This window comes from Falco cherrug, chromosome 4 (assembly GCF_023634085.1).
Source record: "Falco cherrug isolate bFalChe1 chromosome 4, bFalChe1.pri, whole genome shotgun sequence".
Taxonomy (NCBI): Eukaryota; Metazoa; Chordata; class Aves; order Falconiformes; family Falconidae; genus Falco; species Falco cherrug.
Window position 1 is genome coordinate 49,458,852 of NC_073700.1, and position 20,912 is coordinate 49,479,763.

The following is a 20,912-nucleotide window of genomic DNA, read 5'->3' on the forward strand; positions in this document are numbered from 1 at the left end:
TTGCTGAATTGATCAGATGTGATTATAAGTCTTGATTGTTGGGATCTCAGTAACCCTTGCACCCGGGAGATCCTGTGAGTTTCTTGAAGCTAGATTACCTGGGATCACATGTGTGTTTTGCCCTTGAGGGAACTGAGGACTCTGAATTTGCTACACTCTGACTTTTCATTTTGCTCCATATGGATACTTTTTTTTCCCCCTGACTTTTCCTGTTTCTTGGCATTAGGGGAATTTAGAAGAAGACTGCAGCCTTTCCTCTCTTGATCCCCCAAGGTCTGCATCAGCCTTCCATGCAAAGTGTGTGAGGTTGCCTTGCTCTTAAATGTGTGTGCATGTTTGCTGTTTGTGTGTTCCACGCCTGACAATAAGAGATTTATAGGCTTGTTGGGGTGGACTGGGGGAGAAAGGAGGGGCAGGGGAAGGCCATTTGGCCATGATGGACTCCTTGCAGCTCACAAATTTCCTTCCTGCCTTTGCTATCCTGTGTAATCTGTTTTACAGCTCTGCAGTTTTGGACGGAGAAAGAGTAGAATTTATGGTGATGGTTGATTTATAGATTAACTGCAACACCATTTGCTCTCAGGCAGATTTGGCAAAGCAGGACCCTTTTCTGGTGATAAAGGGATAGAGGAAGGAACAGTGATATTCATTAAAAGCATTAAGAGGAAAGTGAGATTAAGTTTGGCCAGGCCAAACAGCTTTCCACTCTCCTACCCCTTCCAAAACTGTTACGTGAAAGCTGCTTTGGAATAGGCTTTCTGCATTGAGAATCCACGTGCATGTTGATTTGCTCTGAGATTCATGAAAGGAGTGATATATTGAGATGCAGAGTTGCATCCTCCTGTAATTCACTGATAAATGAGAGCAGTGCAGCAGCGAGTTATTAATACAGCCTTTCAGGCTTCATATACCGCAGACATTAGTTAATCAATATAAACCACACTATACTACTCCTATTCAAACAAGCCTTCCTCTGGGCTGCCTCCGGGTCTGAGGCGTGCTGTGCGTCCTGGAGGTGGTGCTGTGGGTGAAGGATGATGTAAAGCTCATTAGAAAGGGAATGGTGCTAGCTGAGCGTCTGCTCTAAAATACGGAGACGGAAGGAGTTCTAACTTGTGTGATGTGGATTGTCTTCCCAATTGGGTGCCTGCAATTGGAATAGTGGAGATTTTTCTTTTTAATAGACTTGGAGTTTTGTTGTGTTTTATTATGCTGTTGCAGACAGATTATTAAAAGATAATTTTTCTGATGCAGGGGAGGCAGGTCTGGTGTGTTGCCTTTCTTCATTCACCCTCATCTAGTTTTGAGAGAAAATGCTATGAAGATCAAGCCAGAGGCTTGGACTGATGGGGTCAGCTATGGAACTTGTCTGAGGAGGGACTGTTGCTCTGTCTGAGAACAGATGAAACTACCTCAGCCAGCTGGCTGCCTGTACCCACTTGGTCTCCTTTCCTCTCACTCAGTTTTGTGCTGTGTATGTCACCACCCCCCCCCCCCCCCCCCCCCCCCGCCCCCGGAGTCCTCTTTATGTTTCTTACTCTTGTCTAAACCGACTGCAAAAGACACTGGTATTAGTATGTACTTTGCTGCCATGTTAGTTTTCAGTCTGTGCATTTTATGTCCATCTTTACTTGGCCTGTTGTGTTTGCTGAAATTATAAGCTCTTAGAGGTTGGGTTTCATCTGTGACTTGTGCCTAACCTAGCAAAGTGCAGATCCTTCTGATCTATGGTTTGTCTTTGTACCTTTCCATAATGATCTTGGCAGGTGGCGATGCTGATCTGTGATCACATCCTTGTTTTTAGAGTAGTGTCTGCAAATGGGCTTCTACTCTGCTGACAGTGTTTATTGTGTGTACTGCTCTTTCCACCAGCACTAATAATTCATCACAGCTCAGTGGTCCCAGTCTGGATCGAGAGCAGCATGTCTTTGATCCAAGAAGGCTCTAGCTGCGGCTTACTCTTGCGTTTTGAAAGGGTCTGCTCAAAGCTTAGGCCTGATTTGAAATGAAGATCTATGGAAGTTTGACAGGATCACAGATTGGTTTTAATAACTGAGGCTTCTGAACAGTGCACTCTGCCACTGAGACAAGATGGGAGGGAGATGTGCTTCCACGCTTCATACAGCTCTTTCAGCCTGATCTGACTTGGGCCCTGTGGGAGACTGAGCTTGCAAATTCTGGCACGGTATGGCACGGAAAGCAGGGGTTGGAAGGACCAGAAGGAACCGACAGTGGTACTGCAGAGCTTTGTCTTTATTCACATTTTGTTAGCACGTTGGCAGAAATCGGGGTGGGGTGATGTTTCTTTACTAATCGGAGAAAACTGACGTTAGGTGATGCCAAGTGCAGTGCAAGTGTAGTTTAAAATAGCAGAAGGCTATAGTAATGACAGTACTTAAATAGCAGTCTGCATTGTCCCAGCGCTGTGCAATTGTTAACCAGTTAATGTTCCGAGTAATACATATGCCGGGTTTCTATCCACTTGATTTCTAATTGGCCAATCAATGTGACAAAGGGGATCAAGTAGAAGAGATAAAGGAAACTTTACAAACTGTCTCTGATCTTTATCAAATCTTAGTTGTAACACTTCTAGCTTTGATGCTGACAAGAGCATAGGCACTGGCTTCAAAGTAGTAGCTGTGGTTTGAAACTGCAGCTTGATGACGGGTGAGGAGCATTAAACCTTTGGTATGTGGGTTTTTTTCTCCTCAAAAAAGAAAAGTGTGTGTGTATAGAAGCATTGCGCCTCTAGCTCAAGGGGTTTCCTAATCCAAAAATACCTTTCATTACTAGTGAGCAGATTTCTTTTGTTCTGTAGCAATTATCCATATTTTTTTTCCAAAGGCAGTGAGCAGGAGCATGTGTCCTAAGCCCAGTGAATCATAAGATTGTAGAACGGTTTGGGTTGGAAGGGACCTTAACGCCTCCCTGCTACAGGAAGGGACACCTGCCACCAGCCCAGGTTGCTCCAAGCCCTGTGCAACCTGCCCTTGAGCACTGCCAGGGATGGGGCATCCACAGCTGCTCTGGGCAACGTGTGCCAGCGCCTCGCTCCCCTCACAGTGAATATTTTTTTCTTTATATCTAATCTAAATCTCCCCTCTTTCAGTTCAAAATTGTTACCCCTCCCCCTATCACTACACTCCCTGACAAAGAGTCCCTCCCCAGCGTCCCTGTGGGTCCCCTTTGGGTACCAGGAGCTGCCCTAAGGTCTCCTTTCTCCAGGCTGAACACCCCCAGCTCTCCCAGCCTGTCTGTGTAGGAGAGGTGCTCCAGCCCTTGGATGGTCTTTGGGACCACCTCTGCACTTGCTCCAACAGGTCCAACTCCTCTTTATCTTCTGATGATCTCCCCTGGTTACCTTGTTCTCCCCTTGTTTCTTGAATTGCAGTGAGGTGGCTTTTTTTTAGAACACAAGGTCTTTGAAGCATAATCTTCCCTTTTCTTTATATTTGTACAGTATCCACTACAAAAAGCAACTGGTAATTAATAATCTGATTGCCAGTTTTGGGAAATAAATCTAATGTGAACAGGTTCTTCAAAACAAATAATGTAGAATGGCAAGGGGATGAATATTGTAGTCATTCATCTCTGTTGAATTGTACACTAATTATCTTCTTGGCCAAACTGAATGGATAAATGATTTCATAATGTTTTTCCCAAAACACCTTTTCTTAGTAAAATACCTCCTTCATGCTGCTGATTCACTGGATGCAGAAGCAGACGATGGGTTTATTTTGTACATGTGGAAGGAGAGTCACTCCAATGTGATTTGTAATTTTCTGCTTTGTGCCTGGCGTTTGTTGCTACGAAGCTAACTGGACTGGTACATTAATAGTCTTTCCAGGAGCAGATGGTTGTTCATATTAAACTCTCTGGTTTAAAATAGTATTTAAAAATTGCATTTGAGTTCTGGAAAAATCTCCTTTTTGTATTCATTGAATTTTGGATTAGTGAAATACTGTGAAAGTAGCTCGTTGCCCGGTTGTTTCATGCAGATCTTGTAGTTAGGAGTTCAGGTGTACCTCTTGAAAATTCAACTTGCTTTAAAATTGGAGTTCTAAAAAGCTGCTGTCTCATGTCAGTTCTTGAAACTAATGCCTCTTCAACACCATTTCTGCCTCATTACGAATTGAATGGTTAAAGAGTCTTTTAGCAGTGTGTGATCGACACAGGTGAGGTTTGACTGTAATCTCCCAATAGTCAACCCGTAAGGATTTGGTCCCAGCTCCAGAGTGAGCTGAGATTTTCTGCCTGTTGTTACTGGAAAACAAATGGAGATTTGCTATTGCACTGACTTAGTTTCTCGAGGGAGGGAGGAAGTTTCTCATTTTGCTTACTGTTCTATTAGCAAAATTGCTTCCCGTTTCTTCATATTGTGCTTGGCAATGGGATTGATAATTAGCGATGCACGTGGAAAAGAGATCTTACAGAGTGAAACAGGCGCTGCGGTGCCAGTGCTGAGAATGCGTACTGTTAGCCAGCCCTTTCTGAGCAGGTTTTGTCCTGATTTTCTTCCTGTGCTGGTTCCCAAAGGACTGTGTTTGAGCAGCTGTCTGCAGAGCTCATTTTTCTCCGAGCTTTAGAAGACAGGTTGATTTGGTGTGTTTGTGTGGTTGTAATCTTGTTCTGTCATTACCTATTTACTCCTTATTATGGCTTTTTGAGCAGATACTCCCCAGCCTCTGTGTTTATCTTTCTCCCTATGTGTATTTCAATAAAAATACCATTATTTGAAATCATTGACACTGCTGGTTAAAGATACTGAATTCCATCATCTATTGTCCTGTAAAATGATCCATTAAAGATAAAACTGCAGACACTTGATAAAGGTTCTTTCCTAGGAACAAGGAGCTCTCTGATCCATGTGCGATCTTATCTCCAGAGCAGGGGTTTGCATTCTTGATGTAAAGGAGCCACAACAGAAGGGGACGGATGAGGGAGGCCAGAGATTTTAATTTCCAATGGTGATCTTGAGGAGGGGAACTGGATGCTTACAACAATTTTACTGTGGGGTAACTTCAGATATTGACAAAGAGGAGGAGAGTTGATTTCTGTCTTTTAACAAACTGAGAGGGAGAGGGGGATGAAGAGAGGTTGAACATGGAGGAAAGCAAAGGTGAGAAAAAGAGAGCTGAGCATGAAAGGCAGGGAGATGACAATGCTGTTCATGGAGCAATCCATTCTTCTTGTTGAAATGCCTTTTCTTTTTGGTGATTATTTTTTTTTTTTTTTTTTAGTTTTCTTTCATACAGGCTGCAAAACAGCTTAAAAATATTGTGGAAAACCCCTGCTTTTGTTGCTGTGAGCTTTAATTTGACACTGCTAGGAGATGTAATATTCTAAGTGTTTTACCTTGCAGAAATACTTGGCCTTAGGAGCAGGATGCAAACATTGCAAATGAGGGACTACCCTGTATGTAGTCGTGGTTCTTAATGGTTTCTATTGGGTGATAAATATTCTTGATAGACTAAGGGGTTTTCTTTGGAGGCATTGCTGCTGTCGTGTGGGCTAAAGATGTTGAAGGTCAGGGTTCAGATTATGCATTTATGGACACACTTTGTCTTGCAGAGATTGAAATAATAGTTTTTTATTCTGCCTGTCATGATTGAGAGTAGGTTGGTATTTGAATCTTCAAAGGGTCAGTATTCCTGGCACAGATAAATCTGCTTTGAAGACAGATAACTAACCCCCAGCCTGACACATGGTCATAGGCATTTTAAATGCACTGTTCTGTTTTGGTTTCTGTTCCTTATTTCAGTAATTATAGCATGTTAAACTATGTGGGGCTTGTTTGGCCAGACCTTGTGCAGACACTGTGAAATTAACTTTCTTACTTTCTCACATGAGTCGGACTGAAGTGACATTTCCAAAGCCTTGTGGTTGAACCTCCTGCCCATGGTGCCCAGTCTCCAGTCGAGAGTGGGTGCATGAGGTTTAGTAGTCTAATCACTGCTTAATTGTTCTGTGTTGGTGCAAGGAGAGACTGACGTGTAATGAGGTGGGGAGGCAAGGTGGTGTAACTGTCAGAAATTCTCCGTGCGTGTGTGTCACTGTAGCAAGAAAAGGTCTTGGAAGCTTTTGGAGGAGGTTGAACTAAGGGACGGGACAGTCTGGTCCTCTGCCAGAGCTAGTGATAGCTTCAGGAGAGAACAGCTCGTCTTACAGGGAGGAAACCTGCGGCCAGGGCGTGAGCAGGCTGAGGACTGCCTTTGTTACAGGTAAAGTTTTTAATAGCGTTCAGTGGCCAAGAAGATGGCAAAATTGCATTGCACCCCCTTTGAAGAAGCAGTGGTGAGGACAGAATCTGAGCTAGACTGGAAAGTCCCTGAAGAGCACTTGATGCTGGAAGCTGCCGCTGCTGTGGTGAACTCCCTGTTAACCATCCCTTAATGGCTTCTGAACTGGTCCTTGTATCCCAGGATGGTCCGTCTGCTCTTTTTTACTGCCACACTCGTTTAATTCTTAACTTGCAAGACATTTGCTTATTTATTTTCATTGTTCCTGATAATAATTCTAAGCCATTAGAGGGGAAAATTGTATTCAGAAATGCTGTTTCACACTTTATTTGTTTGATGATTTAGAGCGATAGAAAATAGCACATTTGCTGGCTTTTATAGTCTGATAATTATCCGTATCCATCAAGCCATTCCAGGGGAATAAACAAAACACCAAGAAAATTACGCTATTAATGACATCCTTTATGGCAAATAGGAAGGATCTTTCTTTTGTGTTAAGGATAAAAAGGGGACTGTCCAGTTAAACTTAAGTTAACGAAGGCAAACTACCACTGTAGGGGAATGATTGTCTAACATGTGTAGCTTTGGGGCAGATACCTTGTGGACCTGTGACCCTGGTGCCTGGTAATTACAACAGTTTTGCAGGATATTCAAGAAATCAAAAAATTACATGGAGGTAAAGATCACAAATGCTGGAATTAGGTTTCATGAAACAAATTTGGAAGATGAAAGTCTTTCATGTAGAACAGTAAGTTCCGTATTTGTAGAAGTGATACTTAATCTATTTCAGAGACCTTCTCTTGTTTTGGTAGAAAGAGTAGAAAAATGTAATTTAAAAGGATCAGTATATTACTTTCAGATTGTTGACTCTGGGGTAAGATGACATTTTGAGTCATATAGCTTTAACTTTTTCTTGTCTTGAAATTTTATTTTTTTCCCGTTCTGTAAATCTCGTGTTCCCTGGCAGCGCAGCAGGACGTTATTCATGCTGTAATCCGGCAGAGTGCTGAGTGGCAGGTTTTCAGGTTAAGCTTGGCCCTTTGTCTTGGTCAGTCACTGCAAGGCTGACCCTTGGAAGTACGTACTTAAAAAAATCAGTCACTTGGTTTGTTTGCAAGCCCAGTTTTCTTGGTAGCTCGATATATCTTAACACAGTTGCTGGTTTAGCACTATGTACGTAGACTTCGCTTTCTTTGGGGAACCGGGTTGAACCCAAAGGGACAGATTTGGCACCTGAAGCAGTGGCTCAAGGTCAGCGTTTTCAGCACTGTTGTGCTTTCTGTTGGCTGTTGCAGATGCTTTCTCTGAAGCAGAAGTAGTCTATAAAAAAATGGTTCTTAAATGTTTTAACAGCCCTTATGCTACCACTGTTGCTTCCCTTTACTTTGGCTTGTTTGGGGCGATGGAAAATCCTTGCTCCATCTTTGCTGTGGTTAAAAGGGAGTGTCAGCTCGCGGCTGGGTCGAAGCTAATCCTGCTCTGTGCTAATTGAGTCTTGCCCAGGCAGAGAGATGTGATGAAACTGCTTCTGTCAACGTGGGTGAAGGGCTGGGAAGTTCTGAGTCTGGTAGTCTTGACCCAGCTCAATTTGTGGAAACTGTAGTTTATTTTGGCCAATTGATACAAAAGTGGTATTTTGCTTGTTTGAGGTTTTTTTCATCTCTTTTTCCTTGTCTTCATGGAGTGTATTTGTGCTATGATCTCAATGGGACAGAGAAGGGAAGTAATTTAACATGTGTTTTGATTTGTCTTGTTTGTTTGCCTGCTTTTTTTAAAGATTTTGATAGGGTGGAGTGGGTTAGTTGTTTTTTGGTTTGTTTGTGTTGTGTTTTTTTTTTTTCTAGAGGAAACCTATTATGTTTATTATTTGGGCTGGGGTACTAAAGGAAAATAACCATACTATTTGTGGGTTAAAAAAATCTTGAAGTATTCAAGGTCATGCATATAGAAAAGGCAATTACTGGATGTGCTTTGCCATGCATAATCTTGTCAGTTGTCCCTGGAATTAAAGATGTTTTTGCTGTTGATCTGAGCCCCAGCCTGTGGGTGCAGGAGGGATAGTAACAAATCGTACTGAATGACAGCATTTTGTCAGTTCCCTCTGTCAAGGATTTTTGTCCCCCACAAGTGCCTGGCCATTTTTCATAGTGAAAGCAGGAGGATGGTACCATAAGGTCGTACACAAAAGCCAGCCCTTCATGGATGTTTATGTGCTCAGTAACAGTACTCCTTTGATTGCAGCAATTTTTAATCTTTCCATGTCGCCTCCATTGTTATTCTGCCTTGTAATCAATCATTTTCTGTCTAGGTTGAGCTAGCTAGCTCAATCTGTGCGATACTTGCTGAAGCCTTCTGTTGCTGATTTTAAATAGCAGTCCAAATTCTTTCTTTATTGCCTATCTTTATGTAAATCAGTCAGATTTGTGAGTGTAACTTAAAGCAGAATTTGACCTACTTCTCATTCTCTTCTGCAGTTAATTTTTTTAATTCCTCAGAATAGATGTATAAGGATGTATAAGCTTTGCTTCCTAAAAGACCGGCTCAAACACAAAAGTTAATTTCTAAAATTGGAGTCAGCTATTGCCAGGAGGCTGTTCTGTGGTAGAGTATTCTGATTTGTATATTATTACACATAGTTCTTTTTTATAAGCTGGAAATTCCTCCTCTCTCGCTGGTTTCTATCCAAGCAAGTCCTTTTTCTTTGTCTCTCCATGGACCGTTTTCTCCAAAGCTCAGCTTGGCTTTTTGCAGTCTGCAGTTTCAGATAACACAATAAGCATGTTCCAATGTATTAAACTTTTAACATCCTCAAGATTCAATTAATCTTATCTTTACAACTCCCAATTACAGGCACTAATTAAGTGAAGGTTGCATTGTAGGCTGGGGATATTACATTAATCATTGGCAGCCTTGTAGCCATAAATTAGTTCTTTCCCAATCCTTCAGCATTTTTCCCAGAAGGAATGGAATGTCTCATTTCCCTGTTTTAAGGGCCATTAATCCCACAAAGGAGCTTTGGATCAGGATTAGTTTTATCACATTTATGTAAGTGATGAATGGTCTTTGTAAAATGAAAGCTACTAGCTTTGTCCCAGACAAATGAAATTGAATTGTTTTATAATTATGCAGTTTAAGGCACTGTCAAACTTTGGTCGGAGGATGTTGGGAGTCCATTGCTGCATTTATTATTTTACAAGATTAGGTACTACATAGTGTTTTCCCTTGGATTTTTTTTTTAAGCCATCAGTTTAAATCGGCTTAATGTCTACGTCTTGAAGCATCCTATGTATGATTTCTGTCCTTTGTTATCCTTTCTAGCCTGCCAGACCACAATAGGTAAATACTGGTTTTGTACGAAAGCAATATGGGATATGACTTCTATCTATTTCTCCTTACATTGTTGATAAACTTTAGACTTGAAAATTCAGAAGCTGAGCAAGGGGACTGGCTCTAAGTCCTCTAAAATCAAGTGTATTTTGAGAGATCCTATCATAAGTAGAGCAATACCGTTTACCTGTTGCAGAGATCACGTGGTTGCCTGCTACAATATCCTGTTTTCAGTTTGTAATAATGAGATGTGATGGTTTGACATCTTTATTGGAAATAACAAAAATAATGCATTTTTTATTATTCACGCTGAACAAAAGTTATAGCTGGCAATAAATGTCATTCTCACAAATGTAAATTTTCAAAATTCTGTAAAAAAAAAATAAATGGTGTGAGAGCCACATTTAATTTGGCGCTGTATGTAAACGATATAATTCACAAAATTCCATTGACTTTATTATGTGTGTCATCATGTTAAATGTGTTTTAAGTGTATCATGGTATTTAGTACCCTTGGTATAACCTGAGTGCATAACATCTTATTTGCCTGATTTTGGTTCTGTGACTATTGAGGTAGTTTAACTTCAAAGCAGTAAGGTAACAACAACTTTTGGGAGGAAAACCAACAGATTCCAACTTTCCTGATTTTTGTAAATAATCGTTGCACATGGCACTTTCTGCAACTATTAGAAATGCTTTTGCAGGTTTTTTTCAAGTTGTTCTTAACTTCTTCCTTACGCGAATGCACACTGAAGTGTCCACATTGCCTGTAAGAAAACAGAAATTTCTTGTTCTTAACTGTCTGCAGCGGGCTGAGCGCATGTGCAGTGGCTGTGAGCTGTTCCACGCGCAGAAGAGCTTGGAAGGCCCCTGAGTGATGGAAGTGGACGGTCTGCATTTTTCCATAGCCTAGCGCATCATCTTTTTGCATGGCAGTGTTGGTTTAGAACTCTTGTCGCTGTTTTCCAATGATCACAGGAGAATATTGCCATTAGGCTTGTGTGTGATTTTAGGCAGCTGATCATTTTTCCAGAGTTACGTTCAGTACTTTGCACTTGTGGGGAAATCCCCCCCTCCATGTTACAAATTCTTTTGTGCTCTTTTTACTCCTAATCTAACAAAACTGTATTTACAAAAGTCTACAGTTGTTACCTATACCATATAATGTTTTTATTTCTCAAAGACCCTGCTGTTTCATTTTCACATCATCAAGAAAATTATCAAAGAGTTTAATTCTGTTACTTCACATCAGACAATACCATCCAGCGTAGATAGGATTGACTGCTTCAGCCTTTGTGAAGAATATTTACTTTCTTGAATAAAATGAAACAGAGTTTTCTTTGAAAAAGTTTATCTTAACGTGCTCTAAATATGCTGGTGCACACAGACCCTCCTTCACACCTTTTCAGCCCATCCAAAACGTCTTGTGTGTTAAACACATGAGGCTGTGTTAATGATTATTTTGCAGATACCTTTCCAGCAGAAAACCTGCTTGCTGTTCCCTAGACCAACTTATTTCTGTTTTTTCCCACGCTGTATCATCACTTTGTCTTCTCAGTTTTCCTTCTACCTTGTGAAGTCTTGTGGAGCCGTTTGCAGGAAAATTACACACATCATATATTATATCTAAGCATTTTTATTAAAATACTGGCATTCTCCCATGTATTACGTGTTACTAATACCTTCCAGACTTAGAAAATTCTTGTATTTCCAGACGGTGATAGTAAATGTGATGTGCTCTAAGTTATAACCACACTTGTTTCTAGACTTTTTCTTTCACTGTTTTTACATTATACAGTGATTTTAATTCTTTCTGTTCTTCTGTGTTAACTTTCTTCTAGGTATGCCATACCTCCAGAACATGGCAAGAGATTGGAACGCCTGGCGAAAGGTAAGCTTTACTTCCTCCTGTGTTTGGACAAACGTGTGGGTGTGTTGTTGGTGAAAACTGAATTATCCCAGCAGAGAATCCTACCCTTGAGTTTTAAATAGATTGATAAAGAATTGATGTTGAACTGGCTGCTGTGATTTGCTCTTGCAAGAGCTGCTTGATGAACTCACTGCACTGGTATAATATCTTCAGAATCAGGAAAACTGTCAATGAATTTTCCTACTAGTGCAGCTCTTTCTCAAAGTCTTCATCTTCTGACACACCGTGACCATAACTAAAATTCATAGGACAAACCCCTTGAATTCTGAGGCATTGAGACCAGACGCTTCCATGTCTGGGAAATGGGTTTAATTAGACACCCATCATTCATCTCCATGTGTAATACGAGGTTTGTCACGGTGAGGTGGGAACTGTTGCTCCCATTGTGTGGGGTGCACCCCTGGGGGCTCTTTCCAATACACACACACACACACACACACAGGCACACTCCCAACCCATTCTGCAGGGAGAAAGGGTGGTAGGAACTGTTCTTTCCTCCTAGATTACAAATGTTACGTACTCAGTATTAGCATTGGTTACTTTCAGTCTTAAATAGGAAAGCGCTTACAAATTGATCAACAGCGTTCGTGGAGAATAGCTAGTGGAGTTCTCGCTTCACTCCGTAGTGATGCTTTATTTGGTTACTTTCCTTTTATTCCAGCCTCATCCTCCTTTATCTTTTCAATACAAGAAAGGCTATCTGGGGGTGAGGGGGAAAGGGAGAATAAAGGGGGGGAAAAAAGCAGGGCTAGCGTGAGCTGTGGTGAGCTGCCACCCCTTCGCAGGCTGTGTGTATGTGTTTGGCTGAACCAGGCGCAGCCTTGGCTGCCGTGAGCCCACCTTGGGTTTGGGATCTTGCCCAGCTGCCTGCCAGGGTCGCCCTGCCAGCGCCCGCCTACCCCCAGCACAAGCAGCGAGCACAGGCTGCCCTGTCCTGTCCTTGGCATTCCTGCTGGTTTTCAGTTGGTAGTGCTGGCAGCTTCAGGAAAGATGTCTGACTGCAGAAGTATATATTTTTTTAATTTGTTGATGTTGTGTTTGGGGGTTTTTTTGTTGCTATTTTGGTTCACTTGCAAATGTTCTAGGCGCTTCTCAGCTAAAAAAAGCTCCTGTCCTGGAATAATTAACTCAAAATCTACATGTTCCACCTTCAGTGAGGCATATTTTAATGATTTAAATCTGTTGTTGAAGTTAGTGCGGCAGAAACAGGCAGGAAAATCTGGAAGACACTGTTCTGATGCAAAATGAAAAAAATTACTGATACTGCCTTTCCAGAAAGGAGGCAAATTCATAGTAAAGATACTTCTAGTTGACAGTCTGACATTCTGTTGACCGTTTTGTACTGGAATAGAAAAGGGGAGGGTGCTGGAGGGAGCAACTGGTTGTGTGGAATAAACGCAGAATGAATGGGGATAAACATCCTGCAGCATGGTAGTGGTGGTTTCCTGTGCACTGAGAGCCACGATCCCTAAATACAAATTATATTGAGAATTACTGCTCAGAGATGTTGCAGTTCAAAGCTACCATCCAGTTTAGTCATTTCCCCGGTTTTATAAAAGTTAATTTCCATCTATTAAGTCAGTAAATCCAGACGACCTGTTCCATGGAACCTGAAATAGCACACAGAAGTCTGACATAAGCAATTGCTGTTTGTAACAACTTTTTGCCAATGATCAGGTTTTGAGACACATCGATGGCTGGCAATGTATAAACCAAAAGCAAATTATCAACCACCTAGTCTTTGAGTTTTCTGTTGCTTGGTACCTTTTGGAAGTTGGGATAGGTAATGTTTTGAGACTGCAGTGACACAGTGTTACTGCTTGGGCGTTCTCCCTGTCCTGGGCAGTGGTCTATACCCTGAAGAAGTTTACTGTGGAGAAATGAGTGTGCAATTAATATGGAAAATGAATAACTGAGCTGTAAATGGGCACACTGGGAGAGCTGTGGAGCCCATGGGGAGAATGTTAATGTGTTGCCATGTTATTGGTGCTAATCACTTAAAATGTGGTTCTTTATTAGTAGCTTAATGAGAGCCACTTAAACTGTGCATTAAAAAGAGGAACTGCAGAGAGGGATGACAGACTGGGTAGCAGACAGTCATAACTTTAATTGAAATGCTTTTAGTACAAAAATATAAGAAAACCTGGAACCCAGTAATCCTTTTTACTTTCTGAAACCCCTTCCATTATGTCTCATCAATTAGTTTTGTTTCCAAAGCTTGGGTTATTTATTTTCCGAAATGGTGATGTTTTTTAATCCCTATAAACACATAATTTGTTATCAAATCACCCACTTGGAGTGAAACACATGGTCTGGAAGAAAATGGTGTTACATTGGTTGAGCTGACGTTTCTGGGAGCAAAGTGCCGGCATCAAGGGGTTTGTTCAGTTTTTGCCACAATTGTAGTGATTATTTGCGGGTTGTTTTAATAGCTCAACATGGATCTTGTAGCTCTGGTAGAATTTTAACACTTAACAGAGCTGAGATGGCGAGTCAGATGGCACTGCCTCTGCCGGGTTTGGTAGTGACCTCTGTGGGCAGTGAGCAAGTGTCCCTCCTTCCGCTGCTTTGTGATGGATGTGTTTTGTTTCCTTTCTTTCTTATGGTTGAATGTTAACATCTACATGCTTATTTTTTTGGGGTGGTATGTGGAGCGGATCGGTTGGAAATCATAGGAGTTGTATTACTTTCCCAAGGATAATAACAGCAGCCTGTCAGAGCAGGTATAAAAAGGACGTGGCAGTGTTTGGAGCAGGGGGTACATGCTGTTACTTTTTCCTTGTCCGTATTCAGAACCAGGGTGGCTCAGGGTTTGGGGCATGAACCAAAACTTGAGACAGACAGCTTCTGTTTTTCATTTGCTAGAGGTCTGCTGAGATTTTGGCCAAGATACTTATTCCCAGACACAAAAGACGTAGATGCTAACTCTCAACTTGAATGGAATTTAGACTTACGTGCCTCAATGTGCAGTTTTTTGTCACAAAATTTATGTAGTATTTTAAACAATGAGGGATGTACTAATTACTTGCATCTTCAGTTGTATGCCTATTGTTCTGATCTATATCAAGTATTTAGGCAGGTTTCCACTTTGTCATTTTGTCTCTGCTTAAATAATTGAGTGGATATACTATTCCTATAGTGATTCTCCTCTTGTTAATGTCTCCACAGGATTTTTCCCAGGAAGCTCTCAGGGATGTGATGCTTTCCTCCGTCACAAGATGACCCTAATTTCGCCCTCAATCCTGAAGAAATATGGCATTCCTTTTGACCGGGTACGTACAAAGGATGCATTGAAGACACTGGCAAGTTGTAGAGGTGCACAAAGCACAGCACCCCTCTTTTAAGGAAACAATTCATTGCAAGCTGCTGGGGAGCAATTAGCTTAATTTCTAAATGCATTATTATGTTAAATGTATTCTGTCGGTTTAAAGCAGGTGGCTGCCTGTAATTGAGGATTTGTGGTTTGGCTAAGACACTTTCTGTGAAGTGCTGCTTTCTCTTCATAAAAGCTTCTGCTAGAACTAACTTTGTCAACTGGGGAGCCTCTCCAGGTAGAGAGGGGCAAACTGCAGTACAGATGCTGTGGCGTATCAATCGGCAGCATAACTCATTGCCAATTCTGGAACACAGACTTTTTTTTCTCCTGGATCCGATATGAACTGGAGTTAGGCGTGCTGGGTCTTTGTTGTGTAAGCGTTTGTTCTGCACTAAGCCAGTAAGGATTCATGAATCTCTTAAGTCCTCTTATTTGAAATGAAGGGTCATGTTTATTTGGTATGATCGTTTTAATGTGCTTATTCTTAAAGTCTTCTGGCAAGAAGTAAATCTCCTCAGCCAAGCATGCTTACCACGGATTTAGTATCTGTGCAGAATCAATCAAACAACTACCGCTGCTGTGTGTTACCAGCACACAGAGCCTGTCCTGCCAGGATGCCCTGCCTTTGGATGTGGAAAAAGGCACTGAGTTAGAGGTAATGGGACTCAACTCCAGTGGGAAGTGTCAAAGAATGCCTGGTGTGAACTGATTTCATCCTTCCCTGTTCCCTTTGCATCATCATCTGTAGATATTATGGCCATCTTTCATAAAGTAAGAACTCTCGAGTTCTGATCACTTCTTAATATTTCTTAGGCATGGTTTTGTTAGAGTTAGTCCACCTGAGACAAAGCGTAGCACCTGTTTGATGAGCCTGGTGATTCTTTGAGATGGAAGTAAAAGATCTTGACTTTTTTTATAGCATAAAAACTGAATTCATTCAATTTACTGCTCCAGAGACTGTTTCATTTTTCCTAGTGGTAGGCTATGATGAATGAAATTTGAAGTGTGATCATCTGGCTTGTCAGATGAGCTTGCTGTCAGTGCAGGGGAGACTTGCACGAAGCGATGTGGTACTTATGGTTCAACATCAGTGGCTAGGCTTGGCCTAGTTTGCACGATGGTTGATAATAAATTGTTCGTAGAGAGCAACAAACCATTTTTCTTGTAATTCTATCTGTGGAACCTAATTCGCAAGTGTGAAAACATAGGTACCTGCTACACATGGTTGAAAATAATAATGAAAATATCTAATTACAGAATTTGAGTTTTTTGGTAAGGATTTTAACGTTACATATTTCAGAAAAGTGGATATGTGGATTGGAATAGGGGAGGCATCTCCATTTAATGCATAGACAGACCTTTAGAAATTACTTTTGCTAGAGGATAAAAGATGTTCTCTATACCAACCATAATCAGAAAAGAGCACAAAATCTGTAGCCAGTGCAAGCTCTGAAAAATCTGTCTGACCTTATCTTTATTTGCCTAAACCGTAAAATTTTAAAGACTTCTTTTTATGCTGGCTTCTGCTTCAATTATGAGCTGAACACTGTGTCTTGCTACTTCTTGCAGTGTTTTCCTTATGAAGTTTTTTTGACCAGAAGCCATAAGTTGTGCAATAATTGGCTGAACAGAGCCTAAAAGGCATGCACTGCTCATCTAAAGGAGCTGAAGTGATAATGTAAGAAGTCCTTGTTGGTGCGCGCTAGCTGTTGTAAGTGAAGTTTGCTGTGCCATCCCCTGGTGACATGCTGTCATCCAGCAGAATGGAGGAGAATAGGAAATGGGAATTAATTTCTGCCATGTCATTCAAGCAGCGTGTTGGGGCAGTGCTCTTGGGTCTGGTGGAGGTCAGAATGCAAAGGAAATTCTTGCAGAACTTGTAATATTTGTGTTTTGTAGGCAGGCATATTTTTCTCCAGTATAACACACTGTTATATGTTTGATTTTTTTTATCTATCTGAGAAAAGTGGCATCAACTAGTAATTGTATAATAACCTATTTCTGATTGATAACCAAGCAAGAGGAGCAAAGGAGTTTTTAAAAAGGCAAGAGAGGAAAACTTCCTTCCAAGCTTATTCCAAGTCATCTTTGCTGAGCTGTACGGTGATAGGGATGGGATACAGAGGGGTTTAAATAAGGAGGTTCCTAATTTATTGCTTGGTAAAAAGTCTTCGCCTGTTTAGCTAGGCTTCCCACTATGAATTTTCTGATTTGTGATGTAAAAGCTTTTTGCAGATTGATGTCTGGTGTCTCCTTCATGCTGAGTGTATGCAGAAATCTTAATGCTAAGAATCTGGGGTGTGCCTCCCTGTTTCTTACACCACCACCCCCCAAAAAAAAAAAAAAAAAGACCAGTATACAGAAAGGATGATATTAATGTCAAAAATAAACTTTCTTTTTTTCAAGCAAGAGGGATTATTAATATGTTACTTAAATATAATCCCAATTTAGAGACTGTGGGGGGTAGTGTGTGTTTTATGATAGGTACTTCCTCCTCCATGGCGCTCCCTGGAAGGATGTTTTTAGATGTGAAAAGGAGGAGGAGATCTCTCTAGTCTGAGCAGCCTATATCTGAATACCTCCTGTCTGGAAATAGTAGCTTTTGAAGGAGGATCACTACTATTCAGAAACAGTGAACATGTGCCATTTTTCTTTAGAAACAGAGATAGGATCCCTTCATCTAAATTCTTGGCAGATTTCAATGAAGTGAATAGGCACGCATTTATAAATCTCTATAATGGTATTCTGGGAAAAAAAAGAAACAGATCAATACTAGGGCTTTTTAATAATTAAAAATGTGTATTTCTGTAATCTCCTATTGATTTCTCCATTTATTCCTCAAGAGCTTGCAGAAGTCAGTAAATTTAGGGCTTTCTCCATGAGTGGCAGTTGGTGCTGGCTTTCCTTCAATAGTTATTACTTTTCTGCATGGCCTATCCATCATCTTGAGTGCTTTCTAATTTATTGTAAGGATAATGTTGACAGCAGTGACATGGAGGACATACACTGTGGGCTTGAAATGAAGACACCAGGATGTAGATTTACGGACAGAAACATAATCTTTCCGTCTTCTGAAGCTAGCAATCTACCACTCTGTTTTGATTTATGGAGGGGTGTGGACAGGAGGATGCTCTGTGGAGCTGGGTACATGCAGGACTTCGGCACCTCTTGTCCAGAAATACTGCAGAAGCTTCTTGTATTACCATAATCAGTTTTTATTCTCCCTTTTTTCCATTATTCTGCTGATGTTAATGACATTAGCAAGTTTAGGTGTTAGTCCAGCCAAGTGGGTATGTGTTTTAAGTTCTGCCCGTTTACACTTTCTGTTTGCACCCATCCTTGTGTTTGTAAGTGGAAGTTCTTTGAGATCTCCAGGCTCTGAACTGCTGTGGTGTGAGTTACTGCTGGTGGGAAGGGATCCAGATGGAGCTGTTTGGCATGTGGCTGCTATGAAAGGTCTGTCAGCACTTCTGGGCTGGAAAGACGGGGAAGGTCAAACTTTGCCTCTTTCCTAATCGGTGGAAGGGAGGTGCTGCCGCCTGCTCGCTGGGCTGGAAGGATCGCTCCAAGCGCGCTGTGTTGCTGCCAGTTGCTCTTACGATCCGTGCCATACTCTTTTTAACACTTACATTCCTTTTTCCCCCAATGTCTTCTCTGCGTAAGATGTAAAAAGAGGATTTTCTAGAAGCATTGCAGATAGATTGGCCTCTGATTGCAGCTGTAATCTGTGGAGTTTCTAACCCTTGTATTAATAATATCCATAATGCTTATTGTCGTTTTAATTTTGCTTAAGTAGACAAAATGGTGGGCTGTAATTTTTAGGGTGTTTGACTTACAGGTGAACAAATGGGAGAGGAAAATCCACTTCTCTTGGCTCCACTAACATGCTGGTGGGAGTGTAGGTTTGGACTTAAGGTGAGCGGAAGTGGTCATGATCTGAAGATTTGTTGATCATTTGGAATTTTGCAGTCTGAGACCCTTTTTGTAACAGGAACCTGAATCTAAATAGTTCAGATCTTGTAACCCCTTCCATCCATTGTGCTGTCTTTTCCTTCACAGAAATACTTAGTATTTCTGCAATTAACCAGAAATTGTTCTAGATTTAGCCAAGAATTGGCAATGACTATTCTACCTGCCCTCCAGTTGAAAGAGAGATTTAACCAGTGATTTATTTAATTTTTTTTAGGTCTCTGTTTTCAAGCTGCTACATTAACTGATCTGTGGGCTCTCTCTTCCTTTTGGTTTTGGTTTTCAGATCACCCAGGAAGCTGGAGAGTTTATGATTACATTTCCTTACGGTTACCACGCTGGCTTCAATCATGGATTCAACTGTGCTGAGTCTACTAACTTTGCCACTTTGCGATGGATTGACTATGGAAAAATGGCAACCCAAGTAGGTGTCCGTTGGGATGAAGGATTATTTAAAACCACTAGCTCATGAAATACAAGGGAATGAGAGCGGGAGACTTACCCTTAAGAACAAAATGGAAAGTGCTGTTGTTTTGACAGTGTGCTCTTTCATTGTGCCATGTTGCTGTTTTATGCCTGTTGATAATTTGTGTCATTTTGAGGGCATAGAAATGACTTTCTCAAATGCTAGGTGTTACGTACACCTTGCAAAGAGGTTGTTTTGAGGCTGGGATTAGTTTTCTGATGCATCCAAACTGCATTTCACAGTGAATAAGGTGACTGATGTAACTGAATACAATTCATTAGGTACACACCGAAGGGGAAGGAATAAGCTGGAAGTACTTTAAGCTTTAATAGGACTGTGGTAATAACCTTCTGAAAATATCTGAATTTCTCTAATCTGTGCACTCAGTTAAGTTTGAAGAGGAGAGTCATTCTGAAATGACTTTGTGTGGCTATTTCTCATTAGGGCAGATTTCTTGTACTATTTGTTACTTTTGGCAGTTCTGAAATCAGTGACAGTTTTCACGACAGCACGCATACTACATTCTCTTGTTTTTAAGTTTGAAGTATAACTGATTCAATAGGATCTGTGAATTTTTAAATCAGTGGTCAGTTCTACACAGTCTTTGGGAAAGGATAAGTGATTACAGAGGGGGGGTAGCACTTGAAAAGTGCCTTAGATGTTCCTTTCCAGAAAGGCAGATGTAGTCTTCACTCTAGAATAGCACTTCTGATACCTCCTTCACTTAATTTCTTTCTGTCAACTCAGCTTGATTGTAACTTTTGTAATGCATCCTAATGCTTTCTTTTGGACAAAACCAACTCCGTTCCAAACGGACAGCCAGTACATTTGTGTCTGTGTGTGGAACAATGTAGTGATGTCCATTTTTATTTACAAAGGTTTATATTCTGAGAGTAGCAAAAGGTAGAGGATTACCAAATGGCGTAATGCTTTTCTCAGCTTTGGGATCCTGGGGTCCTGGACAGTGCACTCTTTAACCCTCCACCTTTATGCTGTGATGCCTTTGGCCACTTTTGAGCCAAGCTGAAACTTTCTATGCAGAATTATATTTGGTTGTGATCTATGTTGTGTGTTGTTCAGCCTGAGTGGATGCTTGGTGACTAATGTGAGTCACTCTTTTTTGCTTCTGGAGGCTAGTGCTGTTCTGGCTCTGCAGGCTTCAAGGGATCTTGTAGAATCACAAAAAAAAACCCCTGTGCGGTTTCTTTCTATTTTTCCTTTTTGCTAAGTGACTATCATTAACCCAACTAGAAAAGGAAGATGGTTGTCACCCCACAGGAGCCTTTTTCCTGCTTTTCCCCCTCTTTGTTGTTCTATAGCCTCCCTCAGCAGCTGCAGGCGGGCAGTCTTTGACTATCCAATGGCACAATAATTAGTGTCGGAGAAGCTCATCCCATGGAAAGCAAGCTCAGCCGATCAGGTTCCTGAAATGTGAAGTGTCTGTCTTGTTTATTTTTTTTCAGTAATGTTCAGCCAATAGTTTCAAGGACTCTGCTGTTAGCCAATAAATTTGGTATTTGAGCTCTTTTTTAAAAATAAACAGATTTTATTACTTCATTTCTGAAATTACAGGGGTGTAAAAGCATCTTGTTAGGTATGCTAGGGGCTGTGCCATGAAATATAAAAATGAAATATGCCATAAAATGTGCCATAATACACGAACTTG

General features: G+C 41.1%; 1 protein-coding gene across 3 annotated transcripts in view; it reads left to right on the plus strand.

Annotated features, from left to right (window-relative positions):
* The window catches only part of KDM4B (lysine demethylase 4B), a 92,623-nt gene that overhangs the window by 25,135 nt on the left and 46,576 nt on the right, over window positions 1-20,912 (plus strand). For all 3 annotated transcript variants that reach the window (XM_055707162.1, XM_055707163.1, XM_055707164.1), the window contains exons 6-8: window positions 11,407-11,456; window positions 14,664-14,767; window positions 19,067-19,204. In XM_055707162.1, the coding sequence (XP_055563137.1) occupies window positions 11,407-11,456; window positions 14,664-14,767; window positions 19,067-19,204 (292 nt within the window). The remainder of the gene's footprint in view (window positions 1-11,406; window positions 11,457-14,663; window positions 14,768-19,066; window positions 19,205-20,912) is intronic.